The following is a 22,069-nucleotide window of genomic DNA, read 5'->3' as shown; positions in this document are numbered from 1 at the left end:
GCTGGATACATCTCATAATAAGTACACTTGATAGAACTGGAAAACATTTCAAGGTAACTGAAATGCAGAGATAGATATGTTTTTTTGAAGTATAAATTCCAGATTATAATGCAAAACAATTCACACAGCGTAATGCCTTCGTGATATCTATATCATGGCAGATCTGCCTCTACACCATTTATAGTTCTTTCTAAAGAAGTTCGTTTGAGGTACAGGTACATGGAGTTCCCTCAGGTACTCACAGCAAGCAGTTGTATTATCATTTTATTATAAACTTCCCCAGGAAATCAGAATTGCTGTTGAAATGCAATTTTTATCACAGTATCTGAACGCCAAAAACTAAAGTATCGAAGCACCGTTGTTGATACGCCTGAGAATTATGATACACAAGTATCAAGATGCCTATAGTGTAATAACTAAACATATCACATTTACAAAACTAAACACACAAACATATACATAGACAAATCAGATAATTATTCTTAAACACATAAACGAATAAATAACATATTCAAAAAAGTTAGTCAGTGAATGGTGAGCAAAAACGTGTCTTCTGTGTGCAAAAAATTTCAGAAAATTGTTCTAAGGTAACTACATGCACGATTTAGAAGACTAAACAAAATACAATCAAATATAAATTTAGTGCACATTGTCCAGAGAAGAACAAAATCAATTGAAATTTTACTGTTTCATTTCTGTGCCTATTCCAAGTCGTAGTTTAGAAATATCATTTTTGATACTTTTTCTCTTGAAAGACCGGATTGTCTGTCTGTTATTGTTTGCCCCTTATTTGAAAATAGGCGCTCACATGGAACAGAGGTGGCCATAATACAAAGACGTCGTTTCATTACTTCAGTGTAAGAAACAGAACATGATTTTCTTTCCAACACAGCAGTGGATCTTGTGACCTGTGTATCAGTGGCATCTTCATATATTTATCAAGCTCGTCTATACTTGCAGCACGTGGATTGTCTACACTTTGGATCAAGCCACCGACAGTCTGGTCAAAATCTTGCCAAATGTTTCCCCTGCTAGAGGTGAATGTGCTCATCACAACCGGTTTGGCTGGTGGTGGATTTTCTGTAGAATACCGAGTGGGTTTCTGTCGTATTGCACAGCAGTTGTTAATTACGGCGTCTTTTGTTTCTTTTAATCGATGCCCAGTTTTTGGAAATACATGCTTCCTGAAGCGAGGATCCAATAATGTTGCTTTACAAGCACTTACCTTATCTGCAAACTATTGAAGGAGGCGGGTACAGATTCTGTCCTTAAGTTTAGCAATTACGATATTAGTGGCTTCATTGCTGTGACCTGAGTTTTTCAGTCTCAGGCAATGACTTTGGGAACCTTGTCTTAATAAGACAACTTTCGACAAGGTTACATTTATTTCACTGCTAATTTCTGTTGTGACTTGTTCAAAAGGAGATCATATTTCACAAGATTTTTCAGTAACTGACCAGTCTTTATTGGACAGTTTTGTTTTTGAATCAGCACTGAAGATAGCGAGGGTGCTTTGCAAAGGCTCTTTGATTTTCAAAAACCTGCCAAACATTTCATACATGGAATTCTATCTTGTAGGGCAACCTTGTTTCGGTGTTAAAATAGGGAAGCCCTTTTGTTTGTGAATATTGTGTAATTTCTCAAGTGCTTGATGGCTTCTTTTGAAAAATTCCACTATTGATTTCACTTTTGCCATTGTGTCTGTAATTGGTTCAAGGTTTGCTTGCACAATTATATTCAGTGTATGTGCAAAACTAGGTACATGCCACCATTTGCATATCATCACGGCCTCCACCATATTAGGTGCATTATCTGTAGTGCAAGCTACAATTTTATTGGTGATATCCCAAGTTGAAGTAACATTTTGTAATTCACTGGAAATGTTTGCCGCTGTATGCTTGTCACGGAATTTAAGACTAGATAACAAGTATGACTTCAGATTGCAGTTTTCATCAATGAAGTGAACAGTCATTGCAATATAATTCTCAATACTCAGAGTTTTCCATCCATCAGTTGTTACGGAGATGTAGGATGTAGCTAGCACTGCAGATTTTACTCGCACTAATGTACTGTCGAACACTTGAGACAGTAAACAGTGGGAGAGAGTTATTCTACTGGGAGGTACATAGTTTTCATTTAATAAATGAGTCATTTTTCTAAACTCTACAGTCTCAACTACATTAAATGGAAGGTATTCTTTAACAAGTCTTAAAATCTGTTCGTCCATTTTGGCTCGTTTGGATGAAGGCACTGGTCTTGATGCAAATCCAGTAATCTTTGTTTGCCTACCGTACCTACCCAGAACTGAACCGATGGATGTGCTGGGTATTTCTTCCACAGATTGTTCATGTTGATGCACAGGCACTGAAATGACAGAGTGCTGAACAGCTGCTGTGGAAACTGAACTGACTTTGTCACTGCCAAAATTGATAAAAACTGGTTTCGAACGAGATTCATTTATATTAACTGTTGGATGCTTATGTCGCAAGTGTCTGCTTAAGCAAGAGGTTGAACTACTTTTAAACAACAATGCCCAGCACAAGTTACATTTAATTTTCTCAGGATTTATCTTCGCCGTAGCTAAAGACAGAAGAACCAGTACGAACGGAACTGGACGCGGGAGCAAACTGCAGAAAAAACGGATACGCTACTGGGATTCATAGTGTGGATAATACAGGGTGATTCAAAAAGAATACCACAACTTTAAAAATGTGTATTTAATGAAAGAAACATAATATAACCTTCTGTTATACATCATTACAAAGAGTATTCAAAAAGGTTTTTTTTCACTCGAAAACAAGTTCAGAGATGTTCAATACGGCCGCTCCAGACACTTGAGCAATATCAACCCGATACTCCAACTCGTTCCACACTCTCTGTAGCATATCAGGCGTAACAGTTTGGATAGCTGCTGTTATTTCTCGTTTCAAATCATCAATGGTGGCTGGGAGAGGTGGCCGAAACACCATATCCATAACATACCCCCATAAGAAAAAATCGCAGGGGGTAAGATCAGGGCTTCTTGGAGGCTACATTTTCATCACTCGTTCTCGGCCGTCCAGAACTTTTCCCTTTGCACAAACACCCATTCTCTGTAAACTGTTTATACCAACGTTTAATACACCACCTATCAGGAGGTTTAACACCATACTTCGTTCGAAATGCACGCTGAACAACTGTCGTCGATTCACTTCTGCCGTACTCAATAACACAAAAAGCTTTCTGTTGAGCGGTCGCCATCTTAGCATCAACTGACGCTGACGCCTAGTCAACAGCGCCTCAAGCGAACAAATGTACAACTAAATGAAACTTTATAGCTCCCTTAATTCGCCGACAGATAGTGCTTAGCTCTGCCTTTTGTCGTTGCAGAGTTTTAAATTCCTAAAGTTGTGGTATTCTTTTTGAATCACCCTGTATATACCCGTCCCGCCAATTTCCATGTGAAATCATAGTAGAGAATAGGCACATTGACTATACACTCACAAATAAAGCCAAGTAATTAGAATGAATAACAAAGTATAAAAGAAAAAAATTTGTCCCCCAAGGTGTTTCGAGCCCTTACTGTAAATCCACCATGCTTCTCAGCCCTTCCCGTTCACCATTACATCATCAATGATCCGTCAATCACATTTCTTGAAAGTACATCCAATTTACGTATATATCTAAAAACTGCCACTCTACGCCTTTTTTAATTCAAAATGTTGTAGGTTTAATTACGTTTTCCATATGATTACTTTACATGAACAGACAAGCGTGTGTTATAAAAAATGGCTCTAAGCACTATGGGACTTAACATCTGAGGTCATCAGTCTACACTTACAACTAAGTAAACCTAACTGACCTAAGGACATCACACACATATATGCCTGAGGCAGGATTCGAACCTGCGACCGTAGCAGCCGCGTGGTTCCGGACTGAAGAGCCTAGAACTGCTCGGCCAAAGCAGCCGGCGCTTATGTTATAGGAGATGTGTAATTTAACCGATTGTTTTTCACACTTTAATTATTTTGAATGCGAATAGTGTGCTTTATTTTATTGTTTGTTAGCGTTTATAAAACATGTATTACACCATTTCGGAATATAACACTCAATTAGAAACGAAGCTTTATTTTCGGAAATCTTAAGCTTCATGCTGTTGTGTGTCAGAAAGATTTCGACACTCTTGAAAGTGTTTTATGAAGTAGTATATTAAACGTATTTCAGTATCTTTACCGTGCTCGGATCTCGGCCGAGACAGCGCGAAATGAAACATCACTGTTACGATACAATTATTCCGTTCCAAGCACAAATGGTCTGAAACAGCGTTATTTTGAAACACCGATACAGTTTCTGCGGCTGTCTCGAGATCGAATCTAGTCCCGTTATCCGACACAGAGCGGAATGAAACACCACTATTTCGAAACAGTGAAACATAGCCGTTTCGAAACACTGAAGCAGTTGCACGTATTAATACACTGTAGCGAAACATAGAAACAGTAGACAAGTCTACTTTGGACACAATAGAAAGCACGTGCTATTGCAGAGATGCTGCTTCGGTATTCCAATTAGCATGCGGCACAATAATGAGACAAGGTAGCGAGACGGGGATTACGCTGGTGCAGTTCTAGGTTCCTAAAAAATTGACACCATGGGACAATTTGATTTTGGTTCCGGGAGAGTTTCTAAATGTTCTGGTGTTTTTCGAACTATGGCTCAGACGACGAGAATTCCGCAGAGACTGAAGAGCATACGCTGACATTTTGTACTGTTCATGACACTCCGTAAGACGCTGAGTCAGATGGCGGGAACGAAACGCCTACGAAACCGGACCCCTCAGGAGGTAGCTGTTTGCAAAAACACACAGCTCGATAAAATAGTGAAACACGCAGAACGCATGGTCGAATGCGTCAAACTAACTTGACGCACGAATACGTCATCGGATGGTATGTAAATGATTTGGAGTAGCAAATTTGTGACAGGTACAACAGTCACCAGGCCTGGTTGCATCTATGATGAGTGTGAACCGTGCCATATGCTGAGCTATCAGTGTGTAGGACACGGAGGTGCCGCATACTCATGTGAGACGGCGTTGCCAGCAGCTGATAGAGACTGAAAGGAACCCAATTGTGTGTCTCCATTTGAACAGGCTGGTCATATCGTGCAGTATCAAGACAGCTTCTTCTTCTTTTTTTTTTTTTTTTTTTTTTTTTTTTTTTTTTTTTTTTTTTTTTTCATCAGTCTACTGACTGGTTTGATGCGGCCCGCTACGAATTCCTTTCCTGTGCTAACCTCTTCATCTCAGAGTAGCAGTTGCAACCTACGTCCTCAATTATTTGCTTGACGTATTCGAATCTCTTTCTTCCTCTACAGGTTTTGCCCTCTACAGCTCCCTCTAATACCATGGAAGTCCTTCCCTCATGTCTTAGCAGATGTCCTATCATCCTGTCCCTTCTCCTTATCAGTGTTTTCCACATATTCCTTTCCTCTCCGATTCTGCGTAGAACCTCCTCATTCCTTACCTTATCAGTCCACCTAATTTTCAACATTCGTCTATAGCACCACATCTCAAATGCTTCGATTCTCTTCTGTTCCGGTTTTCCCACAGTCCATGTTTCACTACCATACAATGCTGTACTCCAGACGTACATCCTCAGAAATTTCCTCAAATTAAGGCCGGTATTTGATATTAGTAGACTTCTCTTGGCCAGAAATGCCTTTCTTGCCATAGCGAGTCTGCTTTTGATGTCCTCCTTGCTCCGTTCCGTCATTGGTTATTTTACTGCCTAGGCAGCAGAATTCCTTAACTTCATTGACTTCGTGACCATCAATCCTGATGTTAAGTTTCTCGCTGCTCTCATTTCTACTACTTCTCATTACCTTCGTCTTTCTCCGATTTACTCTCAAACCATACTATGTACTCATTAGACTGTTCATTCCGTCCAGCAGATCATTTAATTCTTCTTCATTTTCACTCAGGATAGCAATGTCATCAGCTAATCGTATCATTGATATCCTTTCACCTTGTATTTTAATTCCACTCCTGAACCTTTCTACCTACGGCAGCGAATGACACAGTGGCCCTGTGTTTCACTGCATGGGAATGTGAGGGCAGGAATACTTGTCGTGAACATAGCTGTCCATTACGTCTGACCACCCCAACGGCGGACCGCTATTTTGTGCACCAAGCTCTACCCATCCCCTTCTCCTGCCGTCGTAGAACAAGTAATTGACTCCATGTAGCATTCACTGTCATCCCAGATTATTTTCCGGGTATTACCAGCAGCCGCGCCGCGGAGTGGCCGTCCCAATCGTAGGCAGCTGTTAGTACAACAGAAACTACTGCGTTGGTAGTGGTGCGGTGACTGGGATGCATACTCTACTGATCAATGGTGTAACACTGTGTCCATTGATGGATCTCAGTTCTGCGCTAGCCTGGATGACTTTCGTCAGCAAGTATGGTAGTGACCTGGGGAGAGGTCTCATTCTTCCAGTGTTTCAAGTTTGCAAATGCACCCGTTGAAGCCCTCGTTGTCATTTCGCGTTTTGGCACTGGTGCATCTTTTAAGAAAACCTCCACTGAACAGAAATGCGTACAGCTGTCGAATCTTTTGTTGAACTTATTCTTCGAGCCCATGTAGTTTGCCGATGTTTTCGGTCGCCTCACGGTTCCATTCACTACGCTGTAACTTCTAAAATAATTTTACAATCCAAAAATCTTTCTCGAGACGTTATCAGTATGCTTTAGTGACTCAAACTGTGTAAAACAAAATAATTTTTTTTCATCAGCCTCGTCCAGAACCTCCCCTAAAACCGGCCACCATGACCTGGTGCCATATAGAGCGGACTCGCCATAAACCAACAGGTGGCTCTTGTCGGGCCGCCAGTTCACGCCGAATTCTCATCGTTTGACTGACAAGGGGAGGCCGCCAATTGTGAAATTCAGATTCGATTCATACTGCGCATAATAAAAGCTCATGGCCAGAGGTGTAATGTGGCAAAGCACCAAGATGCACTTCTCAGCCGTTGTCGAGAAAATCGACAGTTAAAAGAAACCGTTGCGGTGAAATACTCTCTACGTTTAATAATTCCGTACAGCGTCGTGGCGCAGAGGTAAGCGCTCGGGTTCGTAATCTGAAGGTCGCCGGATCGAATCACGCCCAATGCAACTTTTTTTTTTTTAGTATTTGTTTTTCATAATTCAAATATATATATATATATATATATATATATATATATATATATATATAGTTAACGGAAGACGTAGAAACGATATTTCGAAACGAATACGTATAGCGTAAGTCAAACGATCGAATTAGAATAGAGACCCCACGAACACAAATTTGCTGTGGCAGGTATGAAATATAAACTCCGTTGCTCGGTCGTTACACTTGAATGACAGATGTTGAATGGGCCGAAACGAGCCGCCGCATAACAGCGTAGTTGCCTGCTAACTTCGAAAGAAGGTAGATGCGGTCCCTAGCGCAACTTATAACATTGTCGAAAATCAGTGCGGACGGGAGAGCTTTGGCACACCCTGTTAAACAAACGGAAGAATGGAGGCGGTACAATTGGAGAGCGATCCGCCTTCACCAACATGCATAAGCAATTCATTAATATATATATATATATATATATATATATATATATATATATATATATATATATTTGAATTACAAAAAACTAATAAGAAAAGAAATTGCATGGAGCGAGATTCGATCCGGCGACCTTCGGATTACGAACACGAGCGCTTACCGCTGCGCCACGACGCTGTAGAAAATTATTAATCGTAGAGAGTATTTCACCGCAACGGTTTCTTTTAACTGTCGATTTTCTCGACGACGGCTGAGAAGTGCATCTTGGTGCTTTGCCACATTACACCTCTGGCCATGAGCTTTTATTATGCGCAGTATGAATCGAATCTGAATGTCACAATTGGCGGCCTCCCCTTGTGAGTGCAATTGTTGTTCGACCGGACGCCTCTTTAACCTCTGGCATTCGCCTCAGGCTAACCTCAGACGACGCCCAATTCACGACAGTCCTTGCAATGAGGGACAGCCTTTCGCTGTTGCAGCTCCTAATGCCAGTGAACATTGTAATCCAGCACCGGTGGAACAGACTGCGGATAATCTCTAGGAAACACAATTATGTATCCCTAATACTATGTGTATGGAAAATAAATACATTTATGCTGTAATCATTCTATAGCGTTTGATGTGTTGTAGAGCGTTCATCCACCTTGTTAAACCGATGGATAAAATAGTTGCATCCAGCCTTACGTACACAGAAGCACTCCATTATCTCAGTACTTACTTTTACGACCACCAGTGCATCGACTTTTAGGGTTTTGTGCCACTATCTGTAAAAATGGAACCATTATACGATCACTTTGTTGTCTGAATGAGATTTCCATTCAGCAGCGGAGTGTGCGCTGATATGAAACTTCCTGGCGGATTGAAACTGTGTGCCCGACCGAGACTCGAACTCGGGACCCAGGCTGTGGCTAAGCCATGTCTCCGCAATATCCTTTCTTTCAGGAGTGCTATTTGTGCAAGGTTCGCAGGAGAGCTTCTGTAAAGTTTGGAAGGTAGGAGACGAGATACTGGCAGAAGTAAAGCTGTGAGTACCGGGCGTGAGTCGTGCTGCGGTAGCTCGGTTGGTAGAGCACTTGCCCGCGAAAGGCAAAGGTCCCGAGTTCGAGTCTCGGTCGGGCACACAGTTTTAATCTGCCAGGAAGTTTCACTTTGTTGTCTGCCTGTCTGTCTGTCTGTTAAGAACCCTTCTCCTCAGGACCAAGAAGACGTAGCAAATTCAAATTTATGCCACGTCTTAAGGTCTTTGCTAACTCAGTTCAGTCAAAAGATACAGCCATTTATGTCACATATTAGTTTAAGTTTTTGAAAACAGCCACAAGTCGCACTTGGAAAATTTTTATTGACGGGTTGCGCTCCTCAAATGAATAAGAGCACCATCAGATTATACAGTCTAAATATGGCTCACACCTCTAAAGATTGAACTGGCTGCTGTACTGTAGTACTTAAACTGACGCTTAAAGTACGTCTAATGTACACTAGAAAATGACAATGACAGCGCCAATAATGAAGTGGACTCTATATTCTGATACTCGAAAGCTCGCTTCTGAAAACCTATGTGGTGCTTCCTGTTGACCTAGAACCATGAAATTTTGCTAGAAGCAACATTTCATACTACATGTAAAGGAAAAAAATCTGAAAATTGTTTATCTGTGGTTCTATGACAGAAAGATATTTTTGTCACACGTTGTCCGACTTCAAAATGAAATTATATATAAAGATAGTAACTGTTCTCGAATGCCGCGCGACCGCTACGGTCGCAGGTTCGAATCCTGCCTCGGGCATGGACGTGTGTGATGTCCTTAGGTTAGTTAGGTTTAAGTAGTTCTAAGTTCTAGGGGACTGATGACCTCAGAAGTTAAGTCCAATAGTGCTCAGAGCCATTTGAACCATTTTTTTGTTCTCGAATGACCGTGCAGCTTCTCTAGAATAAATGATAATAAATTGAAACAATCAGCTGCCGACAGGTATTGTTGATATACCTCAATGGGAACAGATGAAAATGTGTGCCCTGACCGGGACTCGAACCCGGAATCTCCTGCTTACATGGCAGACGCTCTATCCATCTAAATCACCGAGAACACAGATGAATAGCGCGACTACAGGGACTTACCCCTTTCGTGCTTATTTGGTAACAGAACCCTCAGTGGACGAGTCCTCCTTGCATATGGCCAGTTCCCCCCACCCCTCCCCCCCGCCCCCCCTGCCCCTCTTCCCTGACACTCCTAACATTTCACTGCCTCAGAATTGCAGGCAGGTTATCATCAAATTTTCGCTACCTCAGCCAGTGTAGAGGGGAAGCTATTAACCGTATGGGTATCCAGCAACACATGAGTTATGTTCACATTGTATGTTGCAGTATTTGCATTGTTAGTGGTATTAGTGTCATGACTAGCAGTTATACGCCGGTGCTGGTACGGCGACGTAGAGCTGAACACAAGCATCCGTATGCACTACAGTTGCAGACACTCACCATGGGTCTGCACAGGTGAGCGGGGCTTTACTGTTAAAGCTGTCTTATCAAAGCAGCAGCAACACCGCTGTTGCTTTTCGCGAGTATCGACGCACGGAAGGAATACGGAGGGGTCCTCTTTCTGCACGAGGGTTGGAGAACATGATTTAGAAATTCGAAATAACTGAATATTCGGGAGTTGTTCCTAGGAGAGGCTAACAGCCAGTTAGCCCACAGATTGTTGAAGATGTTGAAAGTGATCCCGTTTGTGGGCTGTACCAAAATGACTGACTGAGAACCTGGCAGGGTAGTACACAATGAAAGTTACCTTGGCAGGGTCGTACACAATCAAAGTTACCTTGGCAGGGTCGTACACAATCAAAGTTACCTTGGCGGGGTCGTACACAATGAAAATTACCCTGGAAGGGTGGTACACAATGAAAGTTATGCTGGGATGGGGCGCCACGATGAAAGTTAACACTTGGGGTGACTATATAAAAGTGATGATTTGTTTGAGAATGTAAGCAAAATTTAGTTTAGTGACAATATTTATTTTCCCAAAAATAAAAACGACATAATTACGAGGTATTTAAGTTCTAAGGCCTCCGATGTTTTTTTTAATTAATAACTCACCCGAAATCGATGAAACGCGTTACTTCTCGACGTAATCGCCCTGCAGACGTACACATTTTTCACAACGCTGACGCCATGATTCCATGGCAGCGGCGAAGGCTTCTTTAGGAGTCTGTTTTGACCACTTGAAAATCGCTGAGGCAATAGCAGCATGGCTGGTGAATGTGCGGCCACGGAGAGTGTCTTTCATTGTTGGAAAGAGCCAAAAGTCACTAGGAGCCAGGTCAGGTGAGTAGGGAGCATGAGGAATCACTTCAAAGTTGTTATCACGAAGAAACTGTTGCGTAACGTTAGCTCGATGTGCGGGTGCGTTGTCTCGGTGAAACAGCACACGCGCAGCCCTTCCCGGACGTTTTTGTTGCAGTGCAGGAAGGAATTTGTTCTTCAAAACATTTTCGTAGGATGCACCTGTTACCGTATGGCCCTTTGGAACGCAATGGGTAAGGATTACGCCCTTGCTGTCCCAGAACATGGACACCATCATTTTTTCAGCACAGGCGGTTACCCGAAATTTTTTTGGTGGCGGTGAATCTGTGTACTTCCATTGAGCTGACTGGCGCTTTGTTTCTGGATTGAAAAATGGCATCCACGTCTCATCCATTGTCACAACCGACGAAAAGAAAGTCCCATTCATGCTGTCGTTGCGCGTCAACATTGCTTGGCAACATGCCACACGGGCAGCCATGTGGTCGTCCGTCAGCATTCGTGGCACCCACCTGGATGACACTTTTCGCATTTTCAGGTCGTCATGCAGGATTGTGTGCGCAGAACCCACAGAAATGCCAACTCTGGAGGCGATCTGTTCAACAGTCATTCGGCGATCCCCGAAAACAATTCTCTCCACTTTCTCGATCATGTCGTCAGACTGGCTTGTGCGAGCCCGAGGTTGTTTCGGTTTGTTGTCACAGGATGTTCTGCCTTCATTAGACTGTCGCACCCACGAACGCACTTTCGACACATCCATAACTCCATCACCACATGTCTCCTTCAACTGTCGATGAATTTCAATTGGTTTCACACCACGCAAATTCAGAAAACGAATGATCGCACGCAGTTAAAGAAAGAAAAACGTCGCCATTTTAAGTATTTAAAACAGTTCTCATTCTCGCCGCTGGCGGTAAAATTCCATCTGCCGTACGGTGCTGCCATCTCTGGGTCGTATTGACAATGAACGCGGCCTCATTTTAAAACAATGCGCATGTTTCTATCTCTTTCCAGTCCGGAGAAAAAAAATCGGAGGCCTTAGAACTTGAATGCACCTCGTAAAAAAATTCTGTTAGATTATTGTAAACAACTAAGAGGTTGTTTAAGACCACAATGGACAACGATTTTGGATGGCAAAAGTGAGTCAAGTGTATAACGCAGTATGAATTGTTCTGACGTTGAGCAGACTTTGATCGATGATCTACAAGAAGTTTTGAAAAGTGCAGCTGAGAGCAAGTGGCGATTGGGATTTGTTCACCCGGACAACGCCAGAGCGGCAGTACTTTACGATGTTTGCTCCGTGCAGCGATTTTACTTGCAGCTGGAGAGTCGTGTGCGACAGAGACAGCACCGGTGAATCGATCGCGCCCACGAAAGGAATGCAAAACCTCACGATCCAGCGATCAGGCAGATGGATAGCAATTTACTGCCTACCATAGACTTGAAATCACGGTAGATTTCAGTGCGACACACCCCCGTTCGCCAGTAACTTCACCACAGGCTCCCCAGTCTAAACTACTCACAAGTGAAGTCAGTCTCAGGACAGGTCCCAAGTACCAACCATACATGCCAGAGCTTCGACCTGAAGTTCCTTCCAGACCAATGTCCAGAAGCAGGGTGCCTCGCACCTCTCCAGATAAAAAAAATTCCGTTTTCCTGTAAGGTGCACGAACGACACCACCTTCACCCCGTCTTGAGCCAATCACGGGGGTTTAGAGGCACTAAATATTCCCTCCTACACGATAGCACAAATAAGTGTCGAACCAGCGCCAGAATTAAGAAGTCTGAGTCTCTAGAAAAAAAAGAAACCGCCAATTACTGGCCTTTTTAAGTTTTCGCGGAGGGAGATGATATTTTTCTCTGAAGTCTCGTCGCTTCCCTCAGCAACAAGCGAAAAGATACAATCTGAAAGATCTGCCTTGGAGCATGCTAGTTCTGGCTGTGAGGTGTCATAAAGATTTTCTCTCTCAACGTTTCTTATACGCCAGAGTTCATCTACATCTACATTTATACTCCGCAAGCCACCCAACGGTGTGTGGCGGAGGGCACTTTACGTGCCACTGTCATTACCTCCCATTCCTGTTCCAGTCGCGTATGGTTCGCGGGAAGAACGACTGTCTGAAAGCCTCCGTGCGCGCTCTAATCCCTCTAATTTTACATTCGTGAACTCCTCTGGAAGTATAAGTAGGGGGAAGCAATATGTACGATACCTCATCCAGAAACGCACCCTCTCTAAACCTGGCGAGCAAGCTACACCGCGATGCAGAGCGCCTCTCTTTCAGAGTCTGCCACTTGAGTTTGTTAAACATCTCCGTAACGCTATCACGGTTACCAAATAACGCTGTGACGAAACGCGCCGCTCTTCTTTGGATCTTCTCTATCTCCTCCGTCAACCCGATCAGGTACGGATCCCACACTGATGAGCAATAGTCAAGTATAGGTCGAACGAGTGTTTTGTAAGCCACCTCCTTTGTTGATGGACTACATTTTCTAAGGACACTCCCAATGAATCTCAACCCGGTACCCGCCTTACCAACAATTAATTTTATATGATCATTCCACTTCAAATCGTTCCGCACGCATACTCCCAGATATTTTACAGAAGTAACTGCTACCAGTGTTTGTTCCGCTATCATATAATCATACAATAAAGGATCCTTCTTTCTATGTATTCGCAATACATTACATTTGTCTATGTTAAGGGTCAGTTGCCACTCCCTGCACCAAGTGCCTATCCGCTGCAGATCTTCATGCATTTCGCTACAATTTTCTAATGCTGCAACTTCTCTGTATAGTACAGCATCATCCGTGAAAAGCCGCATGGGACTTCCGACACTATCTACTAGGTCATTTATATATATTGTGAAAAGCAATGGTCCCATAACACTCCCCTGTGGCACGCCAGAGGTTACTTTAACGTCTGTAGACGTCTCTCCAATTAGAACAACATGCTGTGTTATGTTTGCTAAAAACTCTTCAATCCAGCCACACAGCTGGTCTGATATTCCGTAGGCTCTTACTTTGTTTATCAGGCGACAGTGCGGAACTGTATCGAACGCCTTCCGGAAGTCAAGAAAAATAGCATCTACTTGGGAGCCTGTATCTAATATTTTCTGGGTCTCATGAACAAATAAAGCGAGTTGGGTCTCACACGATCGCTGTTTCCGGAATCCATGTTTCTTCTACGACCGAGGCGGCCTCTGGAAGTGGGTCACAGGCCTATTTGTAGAATCGGCGAACACGGAAACCTGTAAATTTTATTAGGCGTGGCGCAGCGCAGCCCACAATGCCTGGTCTACGACTCCACTGTGTAGACTCGTCCCTTCAGTCCGTCGCCCCAACCCCGCCCTTCGGCTTGCGCCAATGTGGGTATAACTGAGCATTGTCCTGCTGGAGACCTGTCTCGACTAGGGCTGCTCTGCCTGCCTTATACGGCCGCGGGCGTGTCCGGGAATAATTACTGAGGGATGGGCTCGCCGCCACTTGCTTCCAACTTCCAACATTCCGTTTCTACGAACTAAGAACCGTAAAAATACCTCATGCTTTTAGCGCCTACCAGGCTCCATCAACACCTGCTCATGCCGTTAACTTTCTAGAGTCTAGCTCAGGTTGCGTAACGTTGTAACACAATCTTTATGAAAAATAGGTGTGCGGGTAACTTGTCCTCTCTCAAAGTTACTGATGACATGGCTGAGAATGCTGGACACAATCTGCAAAAAAGTGAACGAATTGTGTCACGGCAGGTGAACGTTCGATGGCCCACCGTTAGAGAAACGCTGCCAGCAATGACGGAGTGGTACCTCTAGCGCCGTTCAAGAGTATCGTGGATGAAGATGGTCGCCACCCTGAGCAACGTTTCTACCCTGGAACGTAAACATGGTACACAACTAACAGACGTTATCATCTCACCTTTCTTTCAATGGTTTAGTCTTTACTTCTCTGCCACATGCCCTTAAAAATATTTTCACGAAGTTTCATTGCCCTATGATCATTTGTTTTTCGCGAGGAGCCTTTCAAGTAGGGTACCTTCAATTTATATGCAACCTTTTAAATCGTGCTGTGTATTTAGCAAAGGTTATCCACTAGGTTAACGGTGCCTTAAATACTGGGAACAGCTATATCGACTACATCACAGCTGTGTTGTTATTACAGTTTGAAATTTCCCTAGGATGACCGTCCTCATTAAGTTTATACTTCACAATTTTCCGTGACAGTCCACGCCTCAAGGTCAACTACTCTCCACGCTTGATAGGATCGCCATCGGAGTAGGGAGGGGCTAATGCAAATTTTGATTGTTTTTTCGGAAAAAATGTTTGCACCACATGACTTAAGTTGCCATATTATAATCTGCCAAGGCGAACTGGTTCATGAAACACGTCATATGCAAGGTCAACTAGCGAAAAGTGTCATGAAAAAGTTAGATGCTGTGTTTCTTCCATACCCTAAGTACTTATTTACATAACTTACTCAATGGATCACACGCATTGTCAATCGAAACGATTCGGTAGATAATCTGAGTATACATGTTGCTTATATATAAGACAGCATACTGGCGATCTGCAGAGTAGCTAATAGCCAAGTGGCTTGTATTTGACAGAAATAAACATATTAATCCTCAAAACTTCCACTTTTGAAGTGAAACACAAATTTAAGACAGTCTGAAACGTCCCCTTACAAAAATTATGAATGGCAGTGCTGGAAAAACTCTTACGTTATTTGATTTTCAAACAGTTGAGCCAAACTCAACGTACTCAGTTTTCTGTTTACTTATTTTTATCATCACTAAACTGACACACAATCTGACTTTCAATAATCCCTACAAAAGAATGGCCCTGACTAACAATAAACTATACCTTTCATGAATCACTTACCTCACAAAAATCTTCGTTACTCGAACTACTGCAATACAGCGAGCGCCAATACTGCCAGCTAAATAAAAGATTCTAACTACTGAAAGCACTAACTACTGATAGGCATAGTTAGCAAGTAAAAGATTTTGACTGACACACACACACACACACACACACACACACACACACACACACACACATGGGAAAACACATTAAAAAACAGAGGCACAAAGGGTATAAGCATGGGCCAAGGAAAGAACAAATTTGAAGTAAAATGTTTAGCCTTTGCGGATGATGTGGCATTGATAATTGAAATCCGAACAGACGCAACAGTTATGCTTGATATGTTACACGAGATTGCTGAAAAGACTGGGTTAAAATATCCTACGAAAAAACCGAGTATATAGAACACAAACATAATACAGAAAAGTTTATGAAAACAAAGTATGGAAAAATTAAAAGACTTGATAGATTCAAATACCTGGGGGAGTGGATCCATGCCAATGGACTGGATAACACAACAAATAAAGAAAGAAAAAAAAGTTGGAATTTGCATATAAATTAACACAAAACTACTACAAGAAGAAATCAATATCCATACAACCAAAGATTAAACATTATAATTCAGTTATTAGGACACAAGCAACATATGGATCAGAGTGCCTAACATTGAATAAGAAAGGCGAATTAAGAGAACTAGAAAAAAGAGAGAGAAAAATATTAAGAAAAATTCTAGCTCCTGAGAAAAACAAGGAAAATAGGTGGATTAAAAGGAGAAATGATGAAGACCTATACAAAAATACAGAAAAGATCACAGATACAATGAGGAAGAGACAGCTAAAATTTTATGGACATTTAAAAAGAATGGAAGAAACACGGATTACAAAGAAAAATTTTAATTACGTTAGTAAGGTGAAAAACACTGTAGGATGGATAGAAGCTGTAAAGAAAGACGCCAACAAAATAGGTGTTACAGAAGAAATAATACGTGACAGGAATAACTTTAGGCTACTTATAGAAAACGCAAACTATGAAGAAGATGCGCCAGAACCTCGACCCAAGAGAGTGTGGACAGATGAGCAGAGACGAGCAGTTGGCGAGAAAATGAAGTTCTGGGAAGAACGGAAGCAAAAGAAACACCATAAGTCTTAAGTTGTATGCGGTCCATAGCTGGCCAAATTCATAATAAAAATGTATATATATGACATCCATCTTTACAAATACTAGTCAATGAAATAAGTCGTCCACAAGAAATGATTTTACAGTAGATTAAAAATTAACCTTGCCATCTGTCATACATTGCATATTATCGAACAAATGATAAAAGATTTTTCTGTCTGTACTAGTATGTTGAGCTCTTTTTTTCTCTTTTAGCTGCAGCAGTTCCAGCAACGAGTAACGAACCTAATATTTTTTCCAACTACTGTAGCTGTGTTATTACTAGTCCCCTCACTCTGTAATACATTATTTGTAATGAATTTCATTAGCAGATATAAATAATGTGAATGTGCTGTTAAAATGTATCTCTTTGAAGAGACACTGCAATAACACCACATTTTATAATGTGTTGTGCAACCAGTATTTCATTTCTACGTGGTGGATTGCGACTGAATATAACGAAATTGAATATTAATTAAAAGAAATATGAGAAGTATGTTTTAGTTTCCGACTTGAGTGTTTCAAAAATGAGAGATTATATGAGGAGGAAAATTTGGCGAATTAATTGCTTTAGAAGTTCAGTATGTTTTGCTGTCCGTATATTATCAGTATGTACATTGAAAGGTTTGGAGCATTATATACTGCTGACTCACTGCTGTTCACGATATAAATTAGTTTTTTGGAAACGTTATATCTACACAACTGAATATGCTGTATTTGACTGATTCTTTCGTTATTAATTCTTTCAGAAACCTGTTAACTGTATTTTCTGTTACAGTATAAAGGAATTACTATGCGAGTAAAATCAATTCCATCTGCGAATATTACCAACTCAGTTTGATGTGTGTTAAATGGAAGGCCTTTCACATTTTACACTGTGGGACTACATTCCTGATTAACTACCAGTTTTTAAAATTTTGTCTCCTTTCGCAAATTTTCGCTAGTTTACAGTTGATTCCGGTCGGTTACGATTTGCACAAGTGATTTGTAACACCATTCATTCCGTACACCCTACGATTTTTTAAAAATAATTTCGTCATGTACACGCAACCATTTGCTTGACATGGGTTTGAGAATCATCTTGCGCAGGCTGGCAGGTCCCGTAAACAATCTTTTGGTTTGCGAATTAAATGACTGGACTGAAAATGTTCGTATAGCGACATACGCTATTCTCTGTAATCACGAAAAAGTATTTAAAAAAATAAGTAAATTTCTTCATAACTACTTTGCATATGACATGGTGTCAAGTAAATTTCTTCATGACTACTTTGCATATGACATGGTGTCAAAATAATGAAAAGCATAAAGAATCCGACCTGTAAAATCAGTTTGACAAGCGAAGTAATTCCAAGTGAGTAGCCGAAAGCAATTAAACAAAATACACACGTTATAGTTTTTAGGCCTAAAATAAGAAAACAATGAACTTTGTATGGTTTTTTACAGAAATAAACCGAGACCCACTGAAGATGATACACAGATGTCAAAACAAATCTGGGTTAATGAAAAAGAAATACAGCGTTTTTTGCGTAAGGCGGAGTTAAAAAAACACTAATTTGTTTAGAACGGATCACACAAAATACCAGCTAGCATTATTTTGTTATTCAAGGTTCTGTAAATTGGTTGAGTGTTGTACACCTAAAATTCTAATTTGAGCACATTTTTGGGAACTGAATCTTTGGTGTACTAAGCAAGGTGTTTCCACGTGGACAACTCTTCAGTTCATTAGTTTCTGGAACATTTTGGAACGAGATGTCATTAAGGGGAAAATCAGACGAAAATCATTTCCGTCTTTTCCCCCCTCTCACCTTTCGTGTAAAGAAGTAAAGACTGCTATATTTAAACAGGCCGGAAGTAGTTCTCTGTGCTTGTAATGTGTTACATAAATTGCCAAGGATATAACTTCTAAATTTGAAATAAGTCTTCAGAATTTTGTTAGACGTTCGGTCAGCATTTGCCGCAGTCATTGTATTGCCCAATCTGTGGAGCCGAGAATCTCAGCCTGTTTACTATAGCTCCTGGAGATGTATAATTTTCGTTTTTAATTCGATGACCGGACTATCGTCATCGATGATATACCACGGCAGTAAAGCTTTATCTTCGCACTCACTTCGCGCGCTTCTCCACGGTACATGGTGAAGAGTACGTCGTACTAATATTATCAGTTTTCTTTCCTATTCCATTCTAATACTGAGCGAGGGAGAAATGGCTACCTATACGTCTTTGTACACGCCCACTCTCCCTTGTTTTATTCTCATGAGAATTGTATGATAGTCGTGTGATAGCGTCACGCTTAGAACAGAGGTTCTGTAAGATTACCCACTAGGATTTTGCGACAGCTGTGTTGCCTTCGTACTTCGGATCCCCATAAGGTTCCACGGCCATATGTGATAAACTCTCGTAGGGCATAGACGAATCTTTCGGAATCTCCGACACGGTTCTCTGAATTTATTCGATGTATACAGGGTGCGTAACAAGATGGTAAGGGAAAACTTTCAAGAAACGTTTCTGACACGTAGAGGAAGAAAATATATTTTATGGACGTGTGTCCGGGTACGCTTTTTTTGTTCCGTATTAGAGCTCAGTTTTCACTACTCTTCGGGACATTAAACATGGGAGACACACAGAAAAACAAGCTATGAGCACAGTATGGAACAGTTTCCTAAATGTCGAAATACTCTCTGTTCGCAGGATACGTGCATTAACACGCTGTCGTGTAGAATCCAATGTTGCCTAAGACGACGACAAATTGCCTGAAATCTTCGTTGATCCATTATGGACCTGGCCACCAAGAGCTATTGCATAACGGTTTGATTCACGGATCCAGTTATATGGCTCCTTCCGTGTATAGCGATTTTACGACTATGACGAGTGGCGCCTGAAGATGGCATCAATGTAATGCCGAAACTGGTAGCACATAAGAAGTTTTCAAAATAAGTTTCTACAATACATATGGCTGTTGGTAATTTATTTCATGAAGAAAGAGCATTGCCTGAAATGTCTTCCTGTCGGGGCGTTCTGAAAATCTCTCCAGATACAAAACTTCAGCGCCACGGCCATTACCATGTGCTAATTTGTACAGTAAAACATAAAGGTTAGTCGTATGTCCACAGAAGCATCGAAATGAATCACGTGTCAACGTTACCTTCATAGAATGGGACCAAAGACCACTTGGCGGTGAACCTGAAAATTACAATTCACTGTAAATTCCAACCATCCGTAGCCAACATCCTATTTTGAACATTTAATGCGAGCGGACGTGTAATGTAAAGCTGGTATATTGTTTCTTTTTTGTTTGTTGTTGTTGTTGTTGTTGTTGTTGTGGTCTTCAGTCCTGAGACTGGTTTGATGTAGCTCTCCATGCTACTCTATCCTGTGCAAGCTTCTTCATGTCCCAGTACTTAATGCAACCTACATCCTTCCGAATATGCTTAATGTATTCATCCCTTGGTCTCCCTCTACGATTTTACCCTCCACGCTGCCCTCCAATGCTAAATTTGTGATCCTTTGATGCCTCAGAACATGTCCTACCAACCGATCCCTTCTTCTTGTCAAGTTGTGCCACAAACTCCTCTTCTCCCCAATTCTATTCAATACCTCCTCAATAGTTACGTGATCTACCCATCTAATCTTCAGCATTCTTCTGTAGCACCACATTTTGAAAGCTTCTATTCTCTTCTTGTCCAAACTATTTATCGCCACGTTTCACTTCCATACATGGCTACACTCCATACAAATGCTTTCAGAAACGACTTCCTGACACTTAAATCTATACTCGATGTTAACAAATTTCTCTTCTTCAGAAACGCTTTCCTTGCCATTGCCAGTCTATATTTTATATCCTCTCTGTTTGGACCATCATCAGTTATTTTGCTCCCCAAATAGCAAAACTTCTTTACTACTTTAAGTGTCTCATTTTCTAATCTAATTTCCTCAGCATCACCCGACTTAATTCGAATACATTCCATTAACCTCGTTTTGCTTTTGTTGATGTTCATCTTATATCCTCCTCTCAAGACACTGTCCATTCCGTTCAACTGCTCTTCCAAGTCGTTTGCTGTCTCTGACAGAATTACAATGTCATCGGCGAACCTAAATGTTTTTATTTCTTCTCCATGTATTTTAATTCCTACTCCGAATTTTTCCTTTGTTTCCTTTACTGCTTGCTCAATATACAGATTGAATAACATTGGGGAGAGGCTACACTCCTGTCTCACTCCCTTCCTAATCACTGCTTCCCTTTCGTGCCCCTCGGCTCTTATAACTGCCATCTGGTTTCTGTACAAATTGTAAATAGCCTTTCGCTCCCTGTATTTTACCCCTGCCACCTTCAGAATTTGAAAGAGAGTATTCCTTAATCTGTTTTCTAAGATAGGTCGTAAGGTCAGTATTGCCTCACGCGTTCCAACGTTTCTATGAAATTGAAACTGATCTTCCCCGAGGTCGGCTTCTACCAGTTTTTCCATTCGTCTGTAAAGAATTCGCATTAGTATTTTGCAGCTGTGACTTATTAAACCGATAGTTCGGTAATTTTCACATCTGTCCCGTGTACTGCTTTCTTTGGGATTGGAATTATTATATTCTTCTTGAAATCTGAGGGTATTTCGCTTGTCTCATACATCTTGCTCACCAGACGGTAGAGTTTTGTCAGGACTGGCTCTCCCAAGGCTATTTGTAGTTCTAATCGAATGGTGTCTACTCCCGGGGCCTTGTTTCGACTCTGGTCTTTCAGTGCTGTCAAACTCTTCACGCAGTATCATATCTCCCAATTCATCTTCATCTACTTCCATTTCCATAATACTGTCCTCAAGTACATCGCGCTTGTATAGACCCTCTATATACTCCTTCCACCTTTCACCATTCTCTTCATTGCTTAGAACTGTGGTTCCATCTGAGCTCTTGATATTCCTACAAGTGGCTCTCTTTTCTCCAAAGGCCTCCTTAATTTTCCTGTAGGCAGTATCTATCTTACCCCTAGTGAGATAAGCTTCTACATCCTTAAATTTGTCCTCTAGCCATCCCTGCTTAGCCATTTTGCATTTCCTGTCGCTCTCATTTTTGAGACGTTCGTATTCCTTTTTGCCTGCTTCATTTACTGCGTTTTTATATTTTCTCCTTTCATCAATTAAATTCAATATTTCTTCTGTTACCCAAGGATTTCTACTAGCCCTCGTCTTTTTACCTACTTTATCCTCTGCTCCCCTCAC

At 41.5% G+C, this 22,069-nt stretch overlaps 1 protein-coding gene across 1 annotated transcript in view; it reads right to left on the bottom strand.

Moving 5' to 3' along the window:
- LOC124718687 (protein TsetseEP-like) overlaps nt 1–22,069 on the bottom strand; it is a 156,907-nt gene that overhangs the window by 106,769 nt on the left and 28,069 nt on the right. Inside the window, exon 2 of the mRNA XM_047244311.1 lies at nt 10,313–10,439. Within this exon, the coding sequence (XP_047100267.1) occupies nt 10,313–10,439 (127 nt within the window). The remainder of the gene's footprint in view (nt 1–10,312; nt 10,440–22,069) is intronic.

Source organism: Schistocerca piceifrons, chromosome 10 (genome assembly GCF_021461385.2).
Source record: "Schistocerca piceifrons isolate TAMUIC-IGC-003096 chromosome 10, iqSchPice1.1, whole genome shotgun sequence".
Lineage (NCBI taxonomy): Eukaryota > Metazoa > Arthropoda > Insecta > Orthoptera > Acrididae > Schistocerca > Schistocerca piceifrons.
Note: the sequence above shows the minus strand (reverse complement) of the source record. Positions and strands in the feature narration are given on the sequence as shown.